The sequence below is a fragment of the Oncorhynchus clarkii genome, chromosome 30 (genome assembly GCF_045791955.1).
Source record: "Oncorhynchus clarkii lewisi isolate Uvic-CL-2024 chromosome 30, UVic_Ocla_1.0, whole genome shotgun sequence".
In the NCBI taxonomy this organism is placed as follows: Eukaryota; Metazoa; Chordata; class Actinopteri; order Salmoniformes; family Salmonidae; genus Oncorhynchus; species Oncorhynchus clarkii.
Genome location: NC_092176.1, coordinates 43,048,224 through 43,068,562, shown reverse-complemented (window position 1 = coordinate 43,068,562; position 20,339 = coordinate 43,048,224). Strand labels below are relative to the sequence as shown.

The 20,339-nt window shown below is 41.8% G+C and overlaps 1 protein-coding gene across 1 annotated transcript in view; it reads right to left on the bottom strand.

Moving 5' to 3' along the window:
- LOC139389776 (chondroitin sulfate proteoglycan 4ba) overlaps positions 1-20,066 on the bottom strand; it is an 86,546-nt gene extending 66,480 nt beyond the window's left edge. Inside the window, exons 1-2 of the mRNA XM_071136721.1 lie at positions 19,959-20,066; positions 4,886-5,049 (exon numbers count right to left, since the gene is read on the bottom strand). Of these exons, the coding sequence (XP_070992822.1) occupies positions 4,886-5,049; positions 19,959-20,049 (255 nt within the window). The 5' untranslated portion in view covers positions 20,050-20,066. The remainder of the gene's footprint in view (positions 1-4,885; positions 5,050-19,958) is intronic.
- Positions 20,067-20,339: the final 273 nt, after the last annotated feature.

The following is a 20,339-nucleotide window of genomic DNA, read 5'->3' as shown; positions in this document are numbered from 1 at the left end:
GGGGTTTATTATGGATCCCCATTAGTTCCTGCCAAGGCAGAGCTACTCTCCCTGGGGTTTATTATGTATCCCCATTAGTTCCTGCCAAGGCAGCAGCTACTCTCCCTGGGGTTTGTTATGGATCCCCATTAGTTCCTGCCAAGGCAGCAGCTACTCTCCCTGGGGTTTATTATGGATCCCCATTAATTCCTGCCAAGGCAGCAGCTACTCTCCCTGGGGTTTATTATGGATCCCCATTAATTCCTGCCAAGGCAGCAGCTACTCTCCCTGGGGTTTATTATGGATCCCCATTAGTTCCTGCCAAGGCAGCAGCTACTCTCCCTGGGGTTTATTACGGATCCCCATTAGTTCCTGCCAGGGCAGCAGCTACTCTCCCTGGGGTTTATTATGGATCCCCATTAGTTCCTGCCAAGGCAGCAGCTACTCTCCCTGGGGTTTATTATGGATCCCCATTAGTTCCTGCCAAGGCAGCAGCTACTCTCCCTGGGGTTTATTATGGATCCCCATTAGTTCCTGCCAAGGCAGCAGCTACTCTCCCTGGGGTTTATTATGGATCCCCATTAGTTCCTGCCAAGGCAGCAGCTACTCTTCCTGGGGTTTATTATGGATCCCCATTAGTTCCTGCCAAGGCAGTAGCTACTCTTCCTGGGGTCCAAACACATTGAAACACTTACATCACATATAAAACAAAAGATAAAACACAACACATTATTACACCACTACTCTACCACTACATATCTACAATACATCACATTATTACACCACTACTCTACCACTACATATCTACAATACATCACATTATTACACCACTACTCTACCACTACATATCTACAATACAACACATTATCACACCAATACTCTACCACTATATATCCACAATACAACACATTATTACACCACTACTCTACCACTACATATCTACAATACAATACATTATTACACCACTACATATCTACAATACAACACATTATTACACCACTACACTACCACTACATATCTACAATACAACACATTATTACACCACTACATATCTACAATACAACACATTATTACACCACTACATATCTACAATAAAACACATTATTACACCACTACTCTACCACTACAAATCTACAATACAACACATTATAACACCACTACTCTACCACTACATATCTACAATACAACACATTATTACACCACTACATATCTACAATACAAAACATTATTACACCACTACTCTACCACTACATATCTACAATACAACACATTATTACACCACTACATATCTACAATACAACACATTATTACACCACTACATATCTACAATACAACACATTATTACACCACTACTCTACCACTACAAATCTACAATACAACACATTATTACACCACTACTCTACCACTACATATCTACAATACAACACATTATTACACCACTACATATCTACAATACAACACATTATTACACCACTACTCTACCACTACAAATCTACAATACAACACATTATTACACCACTACAAATCTACAATACAACACATTATTACACCACTACTCTACCACTACAAATCTACAATACAACACATTATTACACCACTACTCTACTACTACAAATCTACAATACAACACATTATTACACCACTACTCTACCACTACAAATCTACAATACAACACATTATCACACCACTACATATCTACAATACAACACATTATTACACCACTACTCTACCACTACATATCTACAATACAACACATTATTACACCACTACATATCTACAATACAAAACATTATTACACCACTACATATCTACAATACAACACATTATTACACCACTACAAATCTACAATACAACACATTATTACACCACTACTCTACCACTACATATCTACAATACAAAACATTATTACACCACTACATATCTACAATACAACACATTATTACACCACTACTCTACCACTACATATCTACAATACAACACATTATTACACCACTACATATCTACAATACAACACATTATTACACCACTACATATCTACAATACAACACATTATTACACCACTACATATCTACAATACAACACATTATTACACCACTACTCTACCACTACATATCTACAATACAACACATTATTACACCACTACATATCTACAATACAACACATTATTACACCACTACATATCTACAATACAACACATTATTACACCACTACATATCTACAATACAACACATTATTACACCACTACTCTACCACTACATATCTACAATACAACACATTATTACACCACTACTCTACCACTACATATCTACAATACAACACATTATTACACCACTACATATCTACAATACAACACATTATTACACCACTACTCTACCACTACATATCTACAATACATCACATTATTACACCTCTACTCTACCACTATATATCTACAATACAACACATTATCACACCTCTACTCTACCACTACATATCTACAATACAACACATTATTACACCTCTACTCTACCACTACATATCTACAATACAACACATTATTACACCTCTACTCTACCACTACATATCTACAATACAACACATTATTACACCTCTACTCTACCACTACATATCTACAATACAACACATTATTACACCACTACTCTACCACTACATATCTACAATACAACACATTATTACACCACTACTCTACCACTACAAATCTACAATACAACACATTATTACACCACTACATATCTACAATACAATACATTATTACACCACTACAAATCTACAATACAACACATTATTACACCACTACAAATCTACAATACAATACATTATTACACCACTACTCTACCACTACATATCTACAATACAACACATTATTACACCACTACAAATCTACAATACAACACATTATTACACCACTACAAATCTACAATACAACACATTATTACACCACTACAAATCTACAATACAAAATCAATAGTGCAGCAATATAACAATATTATGTACGTGTGCGCTAGAATTTGTGTCTGATTCTACTGCTTGCATCAGTCACCTGGTGTCGTCATGTCTCTATGTAGTACTGTGGAATAGAGTTCCATGTAGTCATGTCTCTATGTAGTACTGTGGAATAGAGTTCCATGTAGTCATGGCTCTATGTAGTACTGTGGAATAGAGTTCCATGTAGTCATGGCTCTATGTAGTACTGTGGAATAGAGTTCCATGTAGTCATGGCTCTATGTAGTACTGTGGAATAGAGTTCCATGTAGTCATGGCTCTATGTAGTACTGTGCACCTCCCATAGTCTGTTCTGGACTTGGGGACTGTGAAGAGACCTCTGGTGGCATGTCTTATGGGGTATGCATGGATGTTTGAGCTGTGTGCTAGTAGTTTAAACAGACCTCTTATAGGGTATGCATGGATGTCTGAGCTGTGTGCTAGTAGTTTAAACAGACCTCTGGTGGCATGTCTTGTGGGGTCTGCATGGGTGTCTGAGCTGTGTGCTAGTAGTTTAAACAGACAGCTCAGTGCTTTCAGCATGTCAATACCTCTCACAAAGACAAGTTGTGATGCAGTCAATCTCTCCTCTACTTTCAGCCAGGAGAGATTGACATGCATGTTATTGATGTTAGCTCTCTGTGTACTGGGCCAGACATGCTGCTCTGTTCTGGGCCAACTGTAATTTGCAGTAGTTCAGATGTGACAGAACTAGGGCCTGTAGGACCTGTTTTGTTGATGACGATGTCAAGAAAGCAGAGCAGCACTCTATTACGGACAGACTTCTCCCCATCTTGGCTGCCGTTGCATCACTATGTTTTGACCATGGCAGTTTACAATCCAGAGTTACAGCAAGCAATTTAGCCTCCTTAACTTGCTCGATTTCCACATTATTTATTACTTGATTTAGTTGAGGCTTAGAGTTTATTTAATTATTTGTCCCAAATACATTGCTTTTAAATACTGTAACTAACTTATTTCTTGCCACTCATTCTAAAACGAACTGCAGCTATTTGTTAAGTGTTGCAGTGGTTTCCCTCACTGTGGTAGCTGACGTGTATCGTGTTGAGTCATCAGCATGTATAGACACACAGGCTTTATTCAGTGCCAGTGGCAGGTCATTAGTAAAGTTTTTTTTAAAGTAAGGGGCCTAGACAGCTGCCCTGGGGAATTCCTGATTCTACCTGGATTATGTTGGAGAGGCTTCCATTAAAGAACACCCTCTGTGTTCTGTTAGACAGGTAACTCTTCATCCACAATATAGCAGCGGGTGTAAAGCCGTAACACACGTTTTTTTCTAACAGCAGATTATGATCGATAATGTCAAAAGCTGCACTGAAGTCTAACACAATACAAATCTCACAAGGCCTCCCGAGTGGCACAGCGGTCTAAGGCACTGCATCGCAGTGTTGCGGTGTCACTACAGCCTGTGGTTCGTTCCCAGGCTGTGTCACAACTGGCCGTGACCTGGAGTCCCATACTGGTGCACAATTACACCAGTGTCGTCCGGGTTATGGGAGGGTTTGTCCGTGGACTTTACTTGGCTCATTGTGCTCTAGAGACTCCTTGTGGTGGGTCAGGTGCCTGCAAGCTGACTTTGGTCGTCAGTTGAATGGTGTTTCCTCCGACTCATTGGTGTGGCTGGCGGGTCATGTTTCGGAGGACACATGACTCAACCTTGGCCTCTCCTGAGCACGTTGGGGAGTTGCAGCGATAAAATAAAACAGCTTCTAATTATGCATTTCTTTATTTGCATTTGTGTAAGTGAGTACCGCTCCCTATAAGTGTGCTGAAAAGTCTGATGTTAATTTGTTTACTGTGAAATACCATTGTAGATGGTCAAACACCATTATTCCAGTTGTGAGTGTGTGTGTGTCCGTGTGTTTGTGTGTGTATGTGGTGTCTAGGCTATAAATGTACCGACCTGCAGGCGACCAGAGTTCAGCTCCAGTAGAAGGTAGTCTGTATGGCCGGCAGCGAGGAAGAGCAGACCGCGGGGGCTGGAGGTACGGAAACGAACACGCAGGGAGTTACGGTTCGACGACTCCACTGCCTTGAGCTGCACATAGCCATCACCATAGAACGAGGCTGGAGAGAGAGAGAGAGAGAGAGAGAGAGAGAGAGAGAGAGAGAGAGAGAGAGAGAGACAGAGACAGAGAGAGACACAGAGAGAGAGACACAGAGAGAGACAGAGAGAGAGAGAGAGACAGAGAGAGAGAGAAAGAGAGAGAGAGAGGGAAATATGTCACATGTGACTGAGTGAACATCGCACTGAATATTTGAAAAGGCAGTGTCTTGAGCTTTGATTGCATCCTCATTCTCAGATCAAATGGGACTACAATACAGCATCATCATTCTCAGATCGAATGGGACTACAGTACAGCATCCTCATTCTCAGATCGAATGGGACTACAGTACAGCATCCTCATTCTCAGATCAAATGGGACTATAATACAGCATCATCATTCTCAGATCGAATGGGACTACAATACAGCATCATCATTCTCAGATCGAATGGGACTACAGTACAGCATCCTCATTCTCAGATCGAATGGGACTACAGTACAGCATCCTCATTCTCAGATCGAATGGGACTACAATACAGCATCATTATTCTCAGATCGAATGGGACTACAGTACAGCATCCTCATTCTCAGATCGAATGGGACTACAGTACAGCATCCTCATTCTCAGATCGAATGGGACTACAATAAAGCATCATCATTCTCAGATCGAATGGGACTACAGTACAGCATCATCATTCTCAGATCGAATGGGACTACAATACAGCATCATCATTCTCAGATCGAATGGGACTACAATACAGCATCATCATTCTCAGATCGAATGGGACTACAGTACAGCATCCTCATTCTCAGATCGAATGGGACTACAGTACAGCATCCTCATTCTCAGATCGAATGGGACTACAATACAGCATCATCATTCTCAGATCGAATGGGACTACAGTACAGCATCCTCATTCTCAGACCAAATGGGACTACAATACAGCATCATCATTCTCAGATCGAATGGGACTACAATACAGCATCATCATTCTCAGATCGAATGGGACTACAGTACAGCATCCTCATTCTCAGATCGAATGGGACTACAGTACAGCATCCTCATTCTCAGACCAAATGGGACTACAATACAGCATCATCATTCTCAGATCGAATGGGACTACAGTACAGCATCCTCATTCTCAGATCGAATGGGACTACAGTACAGCATCCTCATTCTCAGACCAAATGGGACTACAATACAGCATCATCATTCTCAGATCGAATGGGACTACAGTACAGCATCCTCATTCTCAGATCGAATGGGACTACAATAAAGCATCATCATTCTCAGATCAAATGGGACTACAGTACAGCATCCTCATTCTCAGATCGAATGGGACTACAGTACAGCATCCTCATTCTCAGATCGAATGGGACTACAGTACAGCATCCTCATTCTCAGATCGAATGGGACTACAATAAAGCATCATCATTCTCAGATCAAATGGGACTACAGTACAGCATCCTCATTCTCAGATCGAATGGGACTACAGTACAGCATCCTCATTCTCAGATCGAATGGGACAATAATACAGTACATCTATGTTTGATGTAGAGCTGGAATAGGAAGGAAGAAGAAAAAGAAGAACGAGACAAGCAGGAGACTGTGTTCTTCACAAACAGCAGGAAATATGTGACATTTAGAAAAACTCATTTTTAGTATGCCTCGGGATATCATTACTATCATTACAGTAGCCAGGTTCTTTGTAGTATGCCTCATGATATCGTTTCTATCATTACACAGTCATTAAACAGTCAGGATCTGATATACAAGTACATGTGTGTAGTCCTGTCCTTGAGCTGTTCTTGTCTATTGCTGTTCTGTAGGCAGGGTAGCCTAGTGGTTAGAGCGTTGGACTAGAAACCAGCAGCTAGCCTAGTGGTTAGAGCGTTGGACTAGTAACCAGCAGGTAGCCTAGTGGTTAGAGTGTTGGACTAGTAACCAGCAGGTAGACTAGTGGTTAGAGCATTGGACTAGTAACCGAAAGGTTGCAAGATTGAATCCCTGAGCTGACAAGGTAAAAATCTGTTGTTTTGCCCGCTGAACAAGGCAGTTAACCCACTGTTCCTAGGCCATCATTGTAAATAAGAATTTGTTCTTAACTGACTTGCCTAGTTAAATAAAGGTAAAAAATAAAATAAAATTCTGTACTGTGTCATTTTTCATGTCTTGTGTGGACCTCAGGAAGAGTTGCTGCTGTTTCAGCTACAGCTAGTGGGGATCCTAATAAAATACAACAAAAGAAATGCATCTGTGTTGTAACTGCTAACATGAACAACAACAATACTCACACAGTATTGTGACAGAACCAGATAGTTACAGTATTGTGACAGAACCAGATAGTTACAGTATTGTGACAGAACCTGATAGTTACAGTATTGTGACAGAACCAGATAGTTACAGTGTTGTGACAGAACCGGAACCAGATAGTTACAGTATTGTGACAGAACCAGATAGTTACTGTATTGTGACAGAACCAGATAGTTACAGTATTGTGACAGAACCAGATAGTTACAGTATTGTGACAGAACCTGATAGTTACAGTATTGTGACAGAACCTGATAGTTACAGTATTGTGACAGACCAGATAGTTACAGTATTGTGACAGAACCTGATAGTTACAGTGTTGTGACAGAACCAGATAGTTACAGTATTGTGACATAACCTGATAGTTACAGTATTGTGACAGAACCAGATAGTTACAGTGTTGTGACAGAACCGGAACCAGATAGTTACAGTGTTGTGACAGAACCAGATAGTTACAGTATTGTGACAGAACCAGATAGTTACAGTATTGTGACAGAACCAGATAGTTACAGTATTGTGACAGAACCTGATAGTTACAGTATTGTGACAGAACCAGATAGTTACAGTGTTGTGACAGAACCGGAACCAGATAGTTACAGTATTGTGACAGAACCAGATAGTTACAGTATTGTGACAGAACCAGATAGTTACAGTATTGTGACAGAACCAGATAGTTACAGTATTGTGACAGAACCTGATAGTTACAGTATTGTGACAGAACCTGATAGTTACAGTATTGTGACAGACCAGATAGTTACAGTATTGTGACAGAACCTGATAGTTACAGTGTTGTGACAGAACCAGATAGTTACAGTATTGTGACAGAACCTGATAGTTACAGTATTGTGACAGAACCAGATAGTTACAGTGTTGTGACAGAACCGGAACCAGATAGTTACAGTATTGTGACAGAACCAGATAGTTACAGTATTGTGACAGAACCAGATAGTTACAGTATTGTGACAGAACCAGATAGTTACAGTATTGCGACAGAACCTGATAGTTACAGTATTGTGACAGAACCTGATAGTTACAGTATTGTGACAGAACCAGATAGTTACAGTATTGTGACAGAACCAGATAGTTACAGTATTGTGACAGAACCTGATAGTTACAGTATTGTGACAGAACCTGATAGTTACAGTATTGTGACAGAACCTGATAGTTACAGTATTGTGACAGACCAGATAGTTACAGTATTGTGACAGAACCGGAACCTGATAGTTACAGTATTGTGACAGAACCAGATAGTTACAGTATTGTGACAGAACCAGATAGTTACAGTATTATGACAGAACCAGAGTTTCAGATCTGTTAAGGCTGTCTTGCCAAATCCTCTGGCATTGGCATGAAGCAGGAGTTGGTATGAGGCGGCATGATTTGGAGTAGCTCTGCAGTAGCTAATATTCCCCAAGAGCACCGTTCACACCAAGTCGTTCGTCAAGATGACACATCTTGTCATGACGTGACTTTTCTCACACTCTCAGTCCTTTCTTTACCCAGCCCTCTCTTCACCCCTCCTCCCCCAGTTCCCCCTACTGTTCTGGCCCTCCCTTCCCTTTATTTTCAACTCTCCATTTCGCAGCTTTCCTCTTATTGAATAAAACCCTGACATTGACCTTTTTGCCTCTGTGGATTGACATTAAATTTATCTGCCCATTCCTATAAGTTTTTGGCGATTGGCATGTAGGACATTTGGTGCACGTACAGTTAGGACATAAGGTTTAGGCCTATGCACTATTGCCAGATAGCATAAAATAAGTTTTATCTTTATTCAACCCAGTCACCCAGTCAACCCAGTTACACTCAGTCACCTTTACACCCAGTCACCTTTACACCCAGTCACCTTTACACTCAGTCACCTTTACACCCAGTCACCTTTACACTCAGTCACCTTTACACCCAGTCACCTTTACACTCAGTCACCTTTACACTCAGTCACCTTTACACCCAGTCACCTTTACACTCAGTCACCTTTACACTCAGTCACCTTTACACCCAGTCACCTTTACACCAAAGTCACCTTTACACCCAGTCACCTTTACACCCAGTCACCTTTACACCCAGTCACCTTTACACTCAGTCACCTTTACACCCTGTCACCTTTACACCAAAGTCACCTTTACACCCTGTCACCTTTACACCCAGTCAACTTTACACTCAGGCACCTTTACACTCAGGCACCTTTACACTCAGTCACCTTTACACCCAGTCAACTTTACACTCAGGCACCTTTACACTCAGGCACCTTTACACCCAGTCTCCTTTACACCCAGTCACCTTCACACTCAGTCACCTTTACACCCAGACACCTTTACACTTTATAATAGTAATAACACAAGGGTTTTATGTAGCCCTTTAAACCCCCTAGAGTCTATTGTTGCACCGGTGCTTCAATCTAAGAAATATATATATTTTTTAATCCCCATAAAAATCTGTCAGTTTAAATTAGATATATCATTTTTTTATTGTATTGAATGCCTCTCAATCATTTGCCTGTGTCGCCCTTCCACATCTGCAGTAGAAAGTGGTAGAGCTACAACGCTGTTCGTCAGACCAGGAGACATCCTGAAAACCGGTCTTCTCGCGAAAACATCTGTGGCATCCGAATGGTTTAGAAAGGGGAGACTCTCACGAACACGATGGTGTTCTCCGTTTTGCTCTACAACCCCCCACAAGTGTCACGGGACTCGTCTGATGGTAACACATATAAATGAATGGTAGCATGGAGGTAGCTTTGTGCCCCCCAAAAAAATAAGGTGTTAAAAGTGTGTCCAAAAATAATTGAATGTATCCAGAGCTTTCTTATATCTTCTTGATGTACAGTAGGACAGACACGGCAAAAACCTTATTCCTCATGATGTATTTTTATTGCCATTTATAAATGTGTTATTCAATGGAACTTGTTTGACCCAATAGATTATCCAAGCTCGATGAGGAAACTTGTTGTCCGTGCACTTTCAGTGATCCTAAATGTGTCAACTCACAGCTTGTGTACTTAGTCAAACTCGCCGCCGTCCAAATGATTGATTTGTTCGTTACAAAACTACTGTTGTAGCACAATGTCCTATTAAACACAGCAATTAGCCTATTAGACTAGCAGGCCATGTATAATTAGGCTGTGACCTTGGACAACCTCTTCACGGGATTGTTAGTTAGATAAATGGTCAAAAGTTAAACCATTAAATCATTAATAAAACCGGGTCAATAATTTCTGAGTCATTTCTCAAGGGGTGGGTAGAGTATATAGTTATTATTGCAGGCTGGATTTGTGGCTTTTCTATTCTTCTCTACTAATGCACGGGATCAAACATACAGTATTTTGTAGCTAAATGTTAACAGCATGGCGATACAGTATACTCAATTTGCAGTGTGTCCTTCCGGACCTATTCAAGACAAATGTGGCCTCCGGACCTAGTGAAGACTGAATGTTGTCTTTGGATCTAGCGAAGACTGAATGTTGTCTCTGGATCTAGTGAAGACTGAATGTTGTCTCTGGACCTAGTGAAGACTGAATGTTGTCTCTGTACCTAGTGAAGACTGAATGTTGTCTCTGGATCTAGTGAAGACTGAATGTTGTCTCTGGACCTAGTGATGACTGAATGTTGTCTCTGGATCTAGTGAAGACTGAATGTTGTCTCTGGATCTAGCGAAGACTGAATGTTGTCTCTGGATCTAGTGAAGACTGAATGTTGTCTCTGTACTTAGTGAAGACTGAATGTTGTCTCTGGACCTAGTGAAGACTGAATGTTGTCTCTGGACCTAGTGATGACTGAATGTTGTCTCTGGATCTAGTGAAGACTGAATGTTGTCTCTGGATCTAGCGAAGACTGAATGTTGTCTCTGGATCTAGTGAAGACTGAATGTTGTCTCTGGATCTAGTGAAGACTGAATGTTGTCTCTGGATCTAGTGAAGACTGAATGTTGTCTCTGGATCTAGTGAAGACTGAATGTTGTCTCTGGACCTAGTGAAGACTGAATGTTGTCTCTGGACCTAGTGAAGACTGAATGTTGTCTCTGGACCTAGTGAAGACTGAATGTTGTCTTTCGACCTGGCTGGGGCTAAATGCGTTTGACACCCCTGATATAATAACAACAACAACAACAACAGTAAAAGGACAAACACATGGCTTCCTCCAGACCAGCTAGACCTATGACATTATCCCTCCCACCACAAGTCGGATTCTGCCTCAGACAACACATTTATAAACCTTATTCCTGTTATTCGCAGTCATTTGATTGGTAACCTACGAAACAAGGGCAGCGTTGCTGGAAACCGAACTCAAGAGAGTTTAGATGACTTGTTTGCCTTCTATTTATAGGGTTGAGGATGTGCACTCAGTCAGCGTTTTAACATTGCACAGACTGTTGTCATCCATTACTTTATATGGGTATGGGATTTAGCAAAAAACATTTTTTTTCCAAAGCAAAGTCACATTTCCTTACTGTAGCTTGGTAACAAGAAAGTGGGAGTGTTTAGAAACATTACAAGAATCTAATAACTTTGTTTACACAACTATACTGCCCACTAATGGGTTAAAACCAAGAGCAAAACTTTTTTTTATGGTTAGAGCGTTGGGCCAGTAACCCGAAAAGGTTGCTGGATCGAATCCCTCGAGCTGACAAGGTAAAAATCTGTCGTTCTGTCCCCCCGAACAAGGCTATTAACCCACTGTTCCCTGTGGCGCCGAAGACGTGGATGTCGATTTAAGGCAGGCCCCCCGCACCTCTCTGATTCAGAGGGGTTGGGTTAAATGCGGAAGACACATTTCAGTTGAAGGCATTCAGTTGAAGGCATTCAGTTGTACAACTGACTGGGTGTTCCCCCTTTCCCTTTACTCTCAAAGGACTGTGTGTACTCCGGCACCATGTACTGTATTTGAAAAGCCATGTGTTGCGTGTATCTGTGTGGCTCTGGAGTACTCTTGAACTTCCATCATTCACAGCTCCTCTTAAACCTATAGAGTCACGTCATGGGATCACGACTGACCCGAATGGCGTGGCTCTGCGTTTCAGGCTACGTCTTTACTGAGAGTAGAGAAGGACCACTTTTTCAATGAAAGAGATCTGTGGTTGGTTCTGAAGAACAGAAATGCCCGCATGTAGCCTACAAATGCCCAAAGAGATCATCTGTTGGACCAGACAATAGCCTGGGGTCGAGATTACCCAAGAGTTGACACGACTAGTTATTTCTTCTTCACAAATTCTTGAACCTGAAAACCATGTTTTTATCTAAAAGCTAAGCGGGATGTCAAAGTGTATCTCATCAGAAACAGAAGCCAGCAGCCCAGCACCCTCGAATACAAGGGTTTTTAGAGGTAATATTAGACCTAAAGAGCCTGTGTTTGTTCCATAGTTCCTATTCATGTTCAGTACCTGATCTTTTATTTATTTTTACCCCTTTTTATCTCCCCAATTTCGTGGTATCCAATTGGTAGTTTACAGTCTTGTCTCTTTGCTGCAACTCCCGTACGGACTCGCGAGAGGCAAAGGTCGAGGGCCGTGCGTCCTCCGAAACACAACCCAAACAAGCCGCACTGCTTCTTGACACAATTCCGGCTTAACCCGGAAGCCAGCCGCACCAATGTGTCGGAGGAAACACTGTTACACCTGGCGATGGTGTCAGCGTGCACTGAGCCCGGTCCGCCACAGGAGTCGCTAGTGCATGATGGGACAAGGACATCCCTGCCGGGCCAAACCCTCCAGAAATTTGGACGACGCTGAGCCAATTGTGCGCAGCCCCAGGGGTCTCCCGGTCGCGGCCGGCTGTTACAGAACCTGGACTCAAACCCAGAATCTCTAGTGGCACAGCTAGCACTGCGATGCAGTACCTTAGACCACTGTGGCACTCGGGAGGCCCATTTTGACCTAATCTAATGACTATCATAATAATTGGCTTGTTTGTCCAGGAGTATAGAGATAGTTCACCCAAACTACAAAATTACATTTTGGTTTCCTTATCCAATAAACAAGGTATGATGGGAGGCAAGGCATTCCATGCTTTGATTTGGCTTTACCTGTCCACTGTTTCAAACGCTAACCTTTTAGCACTTGTGGTACAAATCCAATGCAAGTCAATGGTACCTATATTAGCATTAGCATCACTCTATGTCTGGGAAACTGGTCCATGACTGTCTGACCTACAAACAAACACTTGACTCCTTGAAGACAGGTGTCCATTTAAAGACGATCATTATGTTCATTTCCGGGGGTTGTTTTTCCATTTTTGTTTGTTTTGTTCACTAACCCTTGACAAGGGGATATGATCTAGCTGGAACGAGCCGTTCTGAACACGATGAGCCAGACTGTGCAAAAGGCAGATAGATCTAAAAAAAAAAATAAACCCCTGTCATTTTTGTTTTTCTACAAAATCCCATTTATGTACTTAAATGATGCTAATGATTTTTGACTCATGATAATGTATTCATTCATCACAATTATACCCCAGAACCCATATGTCATTAAAATGTAAATAAAGACATTTCCATTCAATTTACTAAATCGATTACACACAACATAGTAAATGTTAGCTTTAATACATTTTACATAGTAGAATATTAGGGTATGGGTAATCATGTGAAATGAATGATGTCACTAATTACTTTTCGGGTCCTCAATTCCAATTGGACCAGGGAGTGTGTAATCATAGGTCCTCAATTCCAATTGGACCAGGGAGTGTGTAATCATAGGTCCTCAATTCCAATTGGACCAGGGAGTGTGTAATCATAGGTCCTCAATTCCAATTGGACCAGGGTGTATGTCCCTAAGGGTAGCACACCCTCACGCACACCCACACGCCTAACCACACGCATATCCACATGCATACCCACACACATATCCACACGCATACCCACACACATATCCACATGCATACCCATACACATATCCACATGCATACCCACACACATATCCACACGCATATCCACATGCATACCCACACACATACCCACACGCATACCCACATGCATACCCACACACATACCCACACACATATCCACACGCATACCCACATGCATACCCACACACATACCCACACACATATCCACACGCATACCACCATGTGCATCGCCATAGGGTGCATCGCCATAGGGTGCATCGCCATAGGGTGCATCTTGCCCAATTCTACACATTTCGACACAGGGTGAAGATAAATGTTTTCAGTTTTAAATATGACATCTGAGTGTGACTGACTCACAAAATTAATGTGTACCCCCGGCTGGTAAATTCGACCAAGATTACTACGTTTAGATAGCTGGCCACTAGAGTCATGTACCAAATGTTAGGTGACATGGGCTAATTTAGTGACTGACTATCAATGACTAACATATCAATATCAAAACCAGGGGCACAACTTTCACTGGGGACCCCCCACATTCTGAAATTGCATTTTGACCCAATCCCCCCAGATCTATCATTGCATTGTTATTCCAAAAATGTCAATGGCGTGCTTTAGGACCATGCGGGCGCCTTCGAGTGGTCGGGTTGGCTATTTGGAGGTTTCAGACGGCTGGATTTAAGGCCGCGAGGACACCACAGAGTGGGGTGGACAGGCTGTGTGAAGGCAAAGCTTCTGAAAGGATAGCTGGACCAGCAGGGAGAGTTGAACAGAGGCAGCTGCTGTCAGTTGTATATATGTTATGCTCATTCTCTGAGTTATAAAAGCAAGCACAGCAGAAACTGGCCACTCTTTAGTTGACTGATGAAGCTGGCAAGGTATCTGCTGTTTAACATAACAGAAACCAATTCTAAACTAGCGTTTATTCCCAAGTGCTGAGCTAGTAGTGTAACTGACATGTAACATTAGCTAATGTTCCATCCCCTCTCGACTGAGGTGAATGAATAAGCTAGACTAGCTATTAGCTACCACAGTCAGTTCAGCTCTAGCCTCTAGTTATCTGTCAGAAAATGATACGAGGTGGCTAGTATTACTATCTAACAGCTCGTTGTATGGAAATGTTATGTAGCTTTTTTGTCCCATTTGAACAGAAGTAAATTAATTAGCTAGCTTTTGCCAGTTCATGTGCCGTTAGCGAGAGAGCTTGCCGAAAGTAGGTATTCTTTATAAGTCAGTATAACAATGTAATGTTATTGATTTGTCCGTTTCCCTATCTAATTCCCTACTTTTAACACTGACACAGTAAAAAAAACAACAGCTCTACAGACTTCACTGTCGTGGTGCCCAGTCAGTACACAACACTATGACGGAGAGGAGGTGAATATTTGCAGATACAACACTTTATTCTCTCTGTGCAGCAAACACTGGACAAGCCAGATGCTTCAAAGATTAAAACTATTTTAAGGGAGTCTGACAAACCTCCAAAGTTGATATCTAAACTGTATCAAGGGTTGATAGAGACTTTTCCTGATGACACAAAACATGTAAAACACAAATGTGAGGAAGACTTGGTAGAAGCTATTGATAATGATGAACGGATACAGACAGTGGCGACCAGTCCGAATGACGGGCAGAGCCCCACCTGTTTTGAGCCTCACATTTTTAGCAACAAAAAAATATATAAATATAGATATATATATAAATATTTTTTGGGGAGGTTGCCTGTTTTGCATGTTATTTTGGTATTAATACGTGTCACATATCATTTTGCAAACAATGTAAAATAAAAAATAAAAAAGATAATATAATTCAGTAAATAAAGCTGCATACACACTTGGTCTGTTTTTTGTTTTCTTGAGTAAAGAAGCTCCAAAATGCCAGTGTTTCAGCCTAGCTTAGTGCTGTCTGTGGTGGTGGGGCGAGCCAGCAGAAAATAGGAGCATTGCGCCGTGATTGGCTCAGTGTTCTGTCACTCATGGGGACAGTACTTCATCAACAAGTTTAAGTCCTTAGTAAGGGAAGACATCCAAAATGTCAGCCCTTTGGGTCTTGCCATAGCGTTATATTACAAGTGCCCTTCCATGAAGGCTCAAGGTCATTGGCCACAGATAAAATGACGTCAAATCGCATTATATGTACAGTAGCGTTGATTGGACTGATCGTGTCAACGTCTTACATTCAAAGCCTTAGCTAGCAAGCTAGCAGTCATCATCATGAATCAAGTCAACAATCTACTGGCAGATGCTTTTTATTCCTTGTCATATGAAGAGAAATAATGAAGAGAAATTACAGATAAAATGTATCTGTTCATCGTCCACTGGACATAAATATTACACAACAAGTTGGAAATCGCAAATTCAACAATGAGTCGGTTGGAAGGAATCAGTGGCTAACTGCAAGCGTTGCAAAGCAATCACTAACTTTAGCCTGCTATTCAATGGAGTGGATGTGTGTGTGTGTGTGTGTGTGTGTGTGTCCCCCAGAGTTCCCACCATAAATCCAGAGAATTCCAGACTTTGATGACAAAGTTTGATGACAACATTTTCTCACAAAGGACCGCCGCGCCACCTTCACAAGGTGAGTCCAAAAATGTATTGTATGCAGCTGCCTAAATTATGTAATATGCCAGGGATATATGTATACTGTAGCTAAGAAGGTAATACTAAATGTGTGTTGTGTAGTAAGCTGTTAGAGCCCATGTGCCTCAACCTAATAATTTGGTCTATTTTCACCAACGCGGTATTGTAAACACATCGTTCGTGGCCTGGTGTGCGCTTGTTTTGCCAACTTTTTGTTGTACAGCCTTTGACAGTGCTACTGATAGTAGTGGTGGCACTTCGCTTGCACGTGCAAATTCAGCACACACAACGTTCTATAATAGAGTTGTGTCATATGACGTGTATATTTTTTTGACACGCAAAGACCCAAACAGGGTTCAATGTGCCTCACCCTAACGACTTGGTCTACTTTCACCTCATAATTTCACCTACTGTTCTAACTTGGTGGTGCACATGTAGCCTATAGCCTGTTTTAGAGAAATGTAATCATCGAATATTGTAAGAGCTTTCATTGACTGTTATGCCCCCTTTATTTATCCTACAGTTCTGACTTGTTGTACAGGGAGAACACTAATAACGGCCCATGTTCTGAATTCTGTCGCTGTACATTTCAAAAGTGCTGAACAAATAGCTATTGACTACGTCCGTCGTCTCTCTACATCTCAATTGTCAGTAGAAACCACATTTGTTTAAGCAAGTTAGCCAGCTGGGGCAGTAGGTAGCCTAGTGGTTAGAGCATTGGACTTGTAACCAAAAGGTTGCAAGAGAATATCCCCAAGCTGACAAGGTAAAAAAAATTATAATAATCTGTCGTTCTGCCCCTGAAAAAGGCAGTTAACCCACTGTTCCTAGGCCGTCATTGAAAATAAGAATATGTTCTTAACTGACTTGCCTAGTTAAATAAAGATAAAATATCAGCTATGTGTTTTTTAAAGGCAGGAAATGAGGCTGAATGAACTGTTTTGCTACCAGACAAGGCTCCGCTGAAAACCAGGTGTAGCAGTGTTGGGACTCTGCTGTTGGGACTCTGCTGATGGGACTCTGCTGTTAGGACAGCGTTTATGTAGTCCCTAACAGTTTGTGGGCACTGTTTGTCACCGTTATAGTGAAATGAATATATTGTTTAGTGTTGTGTTGTGTAGTTGCTTTGCTGGCCCCACCAAGATTTACATGCTAAAATCGCCACTGGATACTGATATGTTTGAATGCCCAGTCATGTTCATATAATCTCAGACATAAATGACTGCAGTTTGAGACCATCCATAGTGTCACGGCTGTCCTCCTCTTCATCTGAAGAGGAGAGGCGAGAAGGATCGGAGGACCAAAATGCGGCGTGGTATGTGTTCATGATGAAATTTAATAAAGAAAACACTGAACACTGAAACACTATACAAAAACAATAAACGAAACAACGGCCGTGAAGCTAATGAGAACTGTGCTGACACAAGCAATCAACATAGACAATCACCCACAAACAAACAGTGAAGCCCAGGCTACCTAAGTATGATTCTCAATCAGAGACAACTAATGACACCTGCCTCTGATTGAGAACCATACTAGGCCGAAACATACAAATCCCCAAATCATAGAAAAACAAACATAGACTGCCCACCCAACTCACGCCCTGACCATACTAAATAACGACAAAACAAAGGAAATAAAGGTCAGAACGTGACACATAGAACGTTCTATATGCCAGTGAAACAGAATATCATGCCCTCAGAAATGTCATTCCTCTGCTTGGAGGTGTAAAACACAAAGGGACATATTTACATGTACTATAGTTTTTTTGTGAAGACTGGCTGAATTTGTGTGTTCTTTAATCTCAACATGAATTCAACAGATTCTCCTTTCTTCCTGTTTTTGTTTGTTGTGTTTGCTTGTACTGTAAATGTCGATGCTGGAGACTGTTATCGAAACGAAGAAACTGTGTAACCAAGTATCGAAGAAATGCATTTCCATTCATTGGAAGGTTGGTAATCCTCCCACAATGTCACAATGGATAGCAGAAATGTCAAGTTATGTATCACTGGATTTGATTTATTACCAGATGAAGGGTTTACTGTGCAACTTTCATAAGGTCTGGAAGCCTTCTATGGAATATTGTACGACAAAAGGAGTCAGACCCCCCCACAGCCAGACCCGCCCCAACCAGACCTCCCCCCCAGCCAGTGGGTTGTCACTCTTGCCTTGGCATAACACACCTGAAACCAAAAAGGAATGTTTCACTAAGATCCTAAATCTGAGTGGGGTGTGTTGGGTTGGGGCGCTGCAGAGCCGTGGACTCCGAGGGGCAGGACAAGAGCTCTACTATTAGGCCTAAGAGATTAATTATATGGAGGATGTACTGTTTCTGTGTGTTCATGTATGTGTAGTTTGTATGTTTATTATTATTAGTATTATTTAAACTGTAATAAATAAATAAATAGTGGGTAAAAATATTTTGGGGAGAGAGTTAAGGTATTGACTAGACTGGTGGGAATCGTGCTTGCAGGTGGCTCGGGGCAGGCTGGGGAGGGGGGGGGGGGTCTGGCTGGCTGGGGGGGGGGGGGGTCTGGCTAGCTGGCTGGGGGGGTCTGGCTGGGGGGGTCTGGCTGGCTGGCTGGGGGGGTCTGGCTGGGGGGGTCTGGCTGGCTGGCTGGGGGGGTCTGGCTGGGGGGGTCTGGCTGGCTGGCTGGGGGGGTCTGGCTGGCTGGGGGGGGGGGTCTGGCTGGGGGGGTCTGGCTGGCTGGCTGGGGGGGTCTGGCTGGGGGGGTCTGGCTGACATTTGATATAGAGGATGTCTTAATAAAGACAATCAAAAGTCAGATTTTTGTTGTTAGATTTGTTAGGTTATTGGTTAAAAAAAAAAATTAAAATAATTTGCCAAGTTAAATAAATACAAATATATATATTTTTTTTTTTTACCTAGCTTGATGACTAGGGACATTTTTGCTTATTTTTTGTTGTTCTAAATAAATACGACTATGGGTCATATTGTATTGTGTAGATTATGCAGGAAATTAGCTTGTACTAACATTGTATAGGCTAAGCAGCGAAGGCAGTGATTTCCCCGATACACGGGGAGAAACTGGTGTGCATAATAACGTTTGCCAAAACCAAAATGAATGAATGTACAGTATCAAAAGCATAGACACACAAAAAAACACACACACATACAACAGGCTACAGAATAAATAGCGAACAATCTCGCCCGCGAGAAGTCCCAACTTTCAGAGATATCTTACCTCCCAGTGTTAGTTGGCTAACAAGTGACCACAACAGCGCGTAAAAACACCGTTTCTTGCTGTTTCTTATAGGAAATTCCATGTTTTCCATTCAATAATATTCTTCAAGGTGTAGTCCGGGCCGTTTACATATTTACAGATTGGTTGGTCTTGAGATTTTGGTCACGTATTATTCGACCACTTCATTCAATCATTCAGAAGTTAACCTACTCTCTCCACTTGTGTGTGTGAGAGAGAGAGAGAGAGCGACCGCAGTCACTCTGAGCGTTATATAGCTCTGCCCGCAGTCACTCCGGGCATTATGTGGCTCCGCCAGCAGTCGCTCCGAGCATCATGTGGCTCCGCCTTGTGTGTGAGTGCACCCTCCTTATACCACCCTGC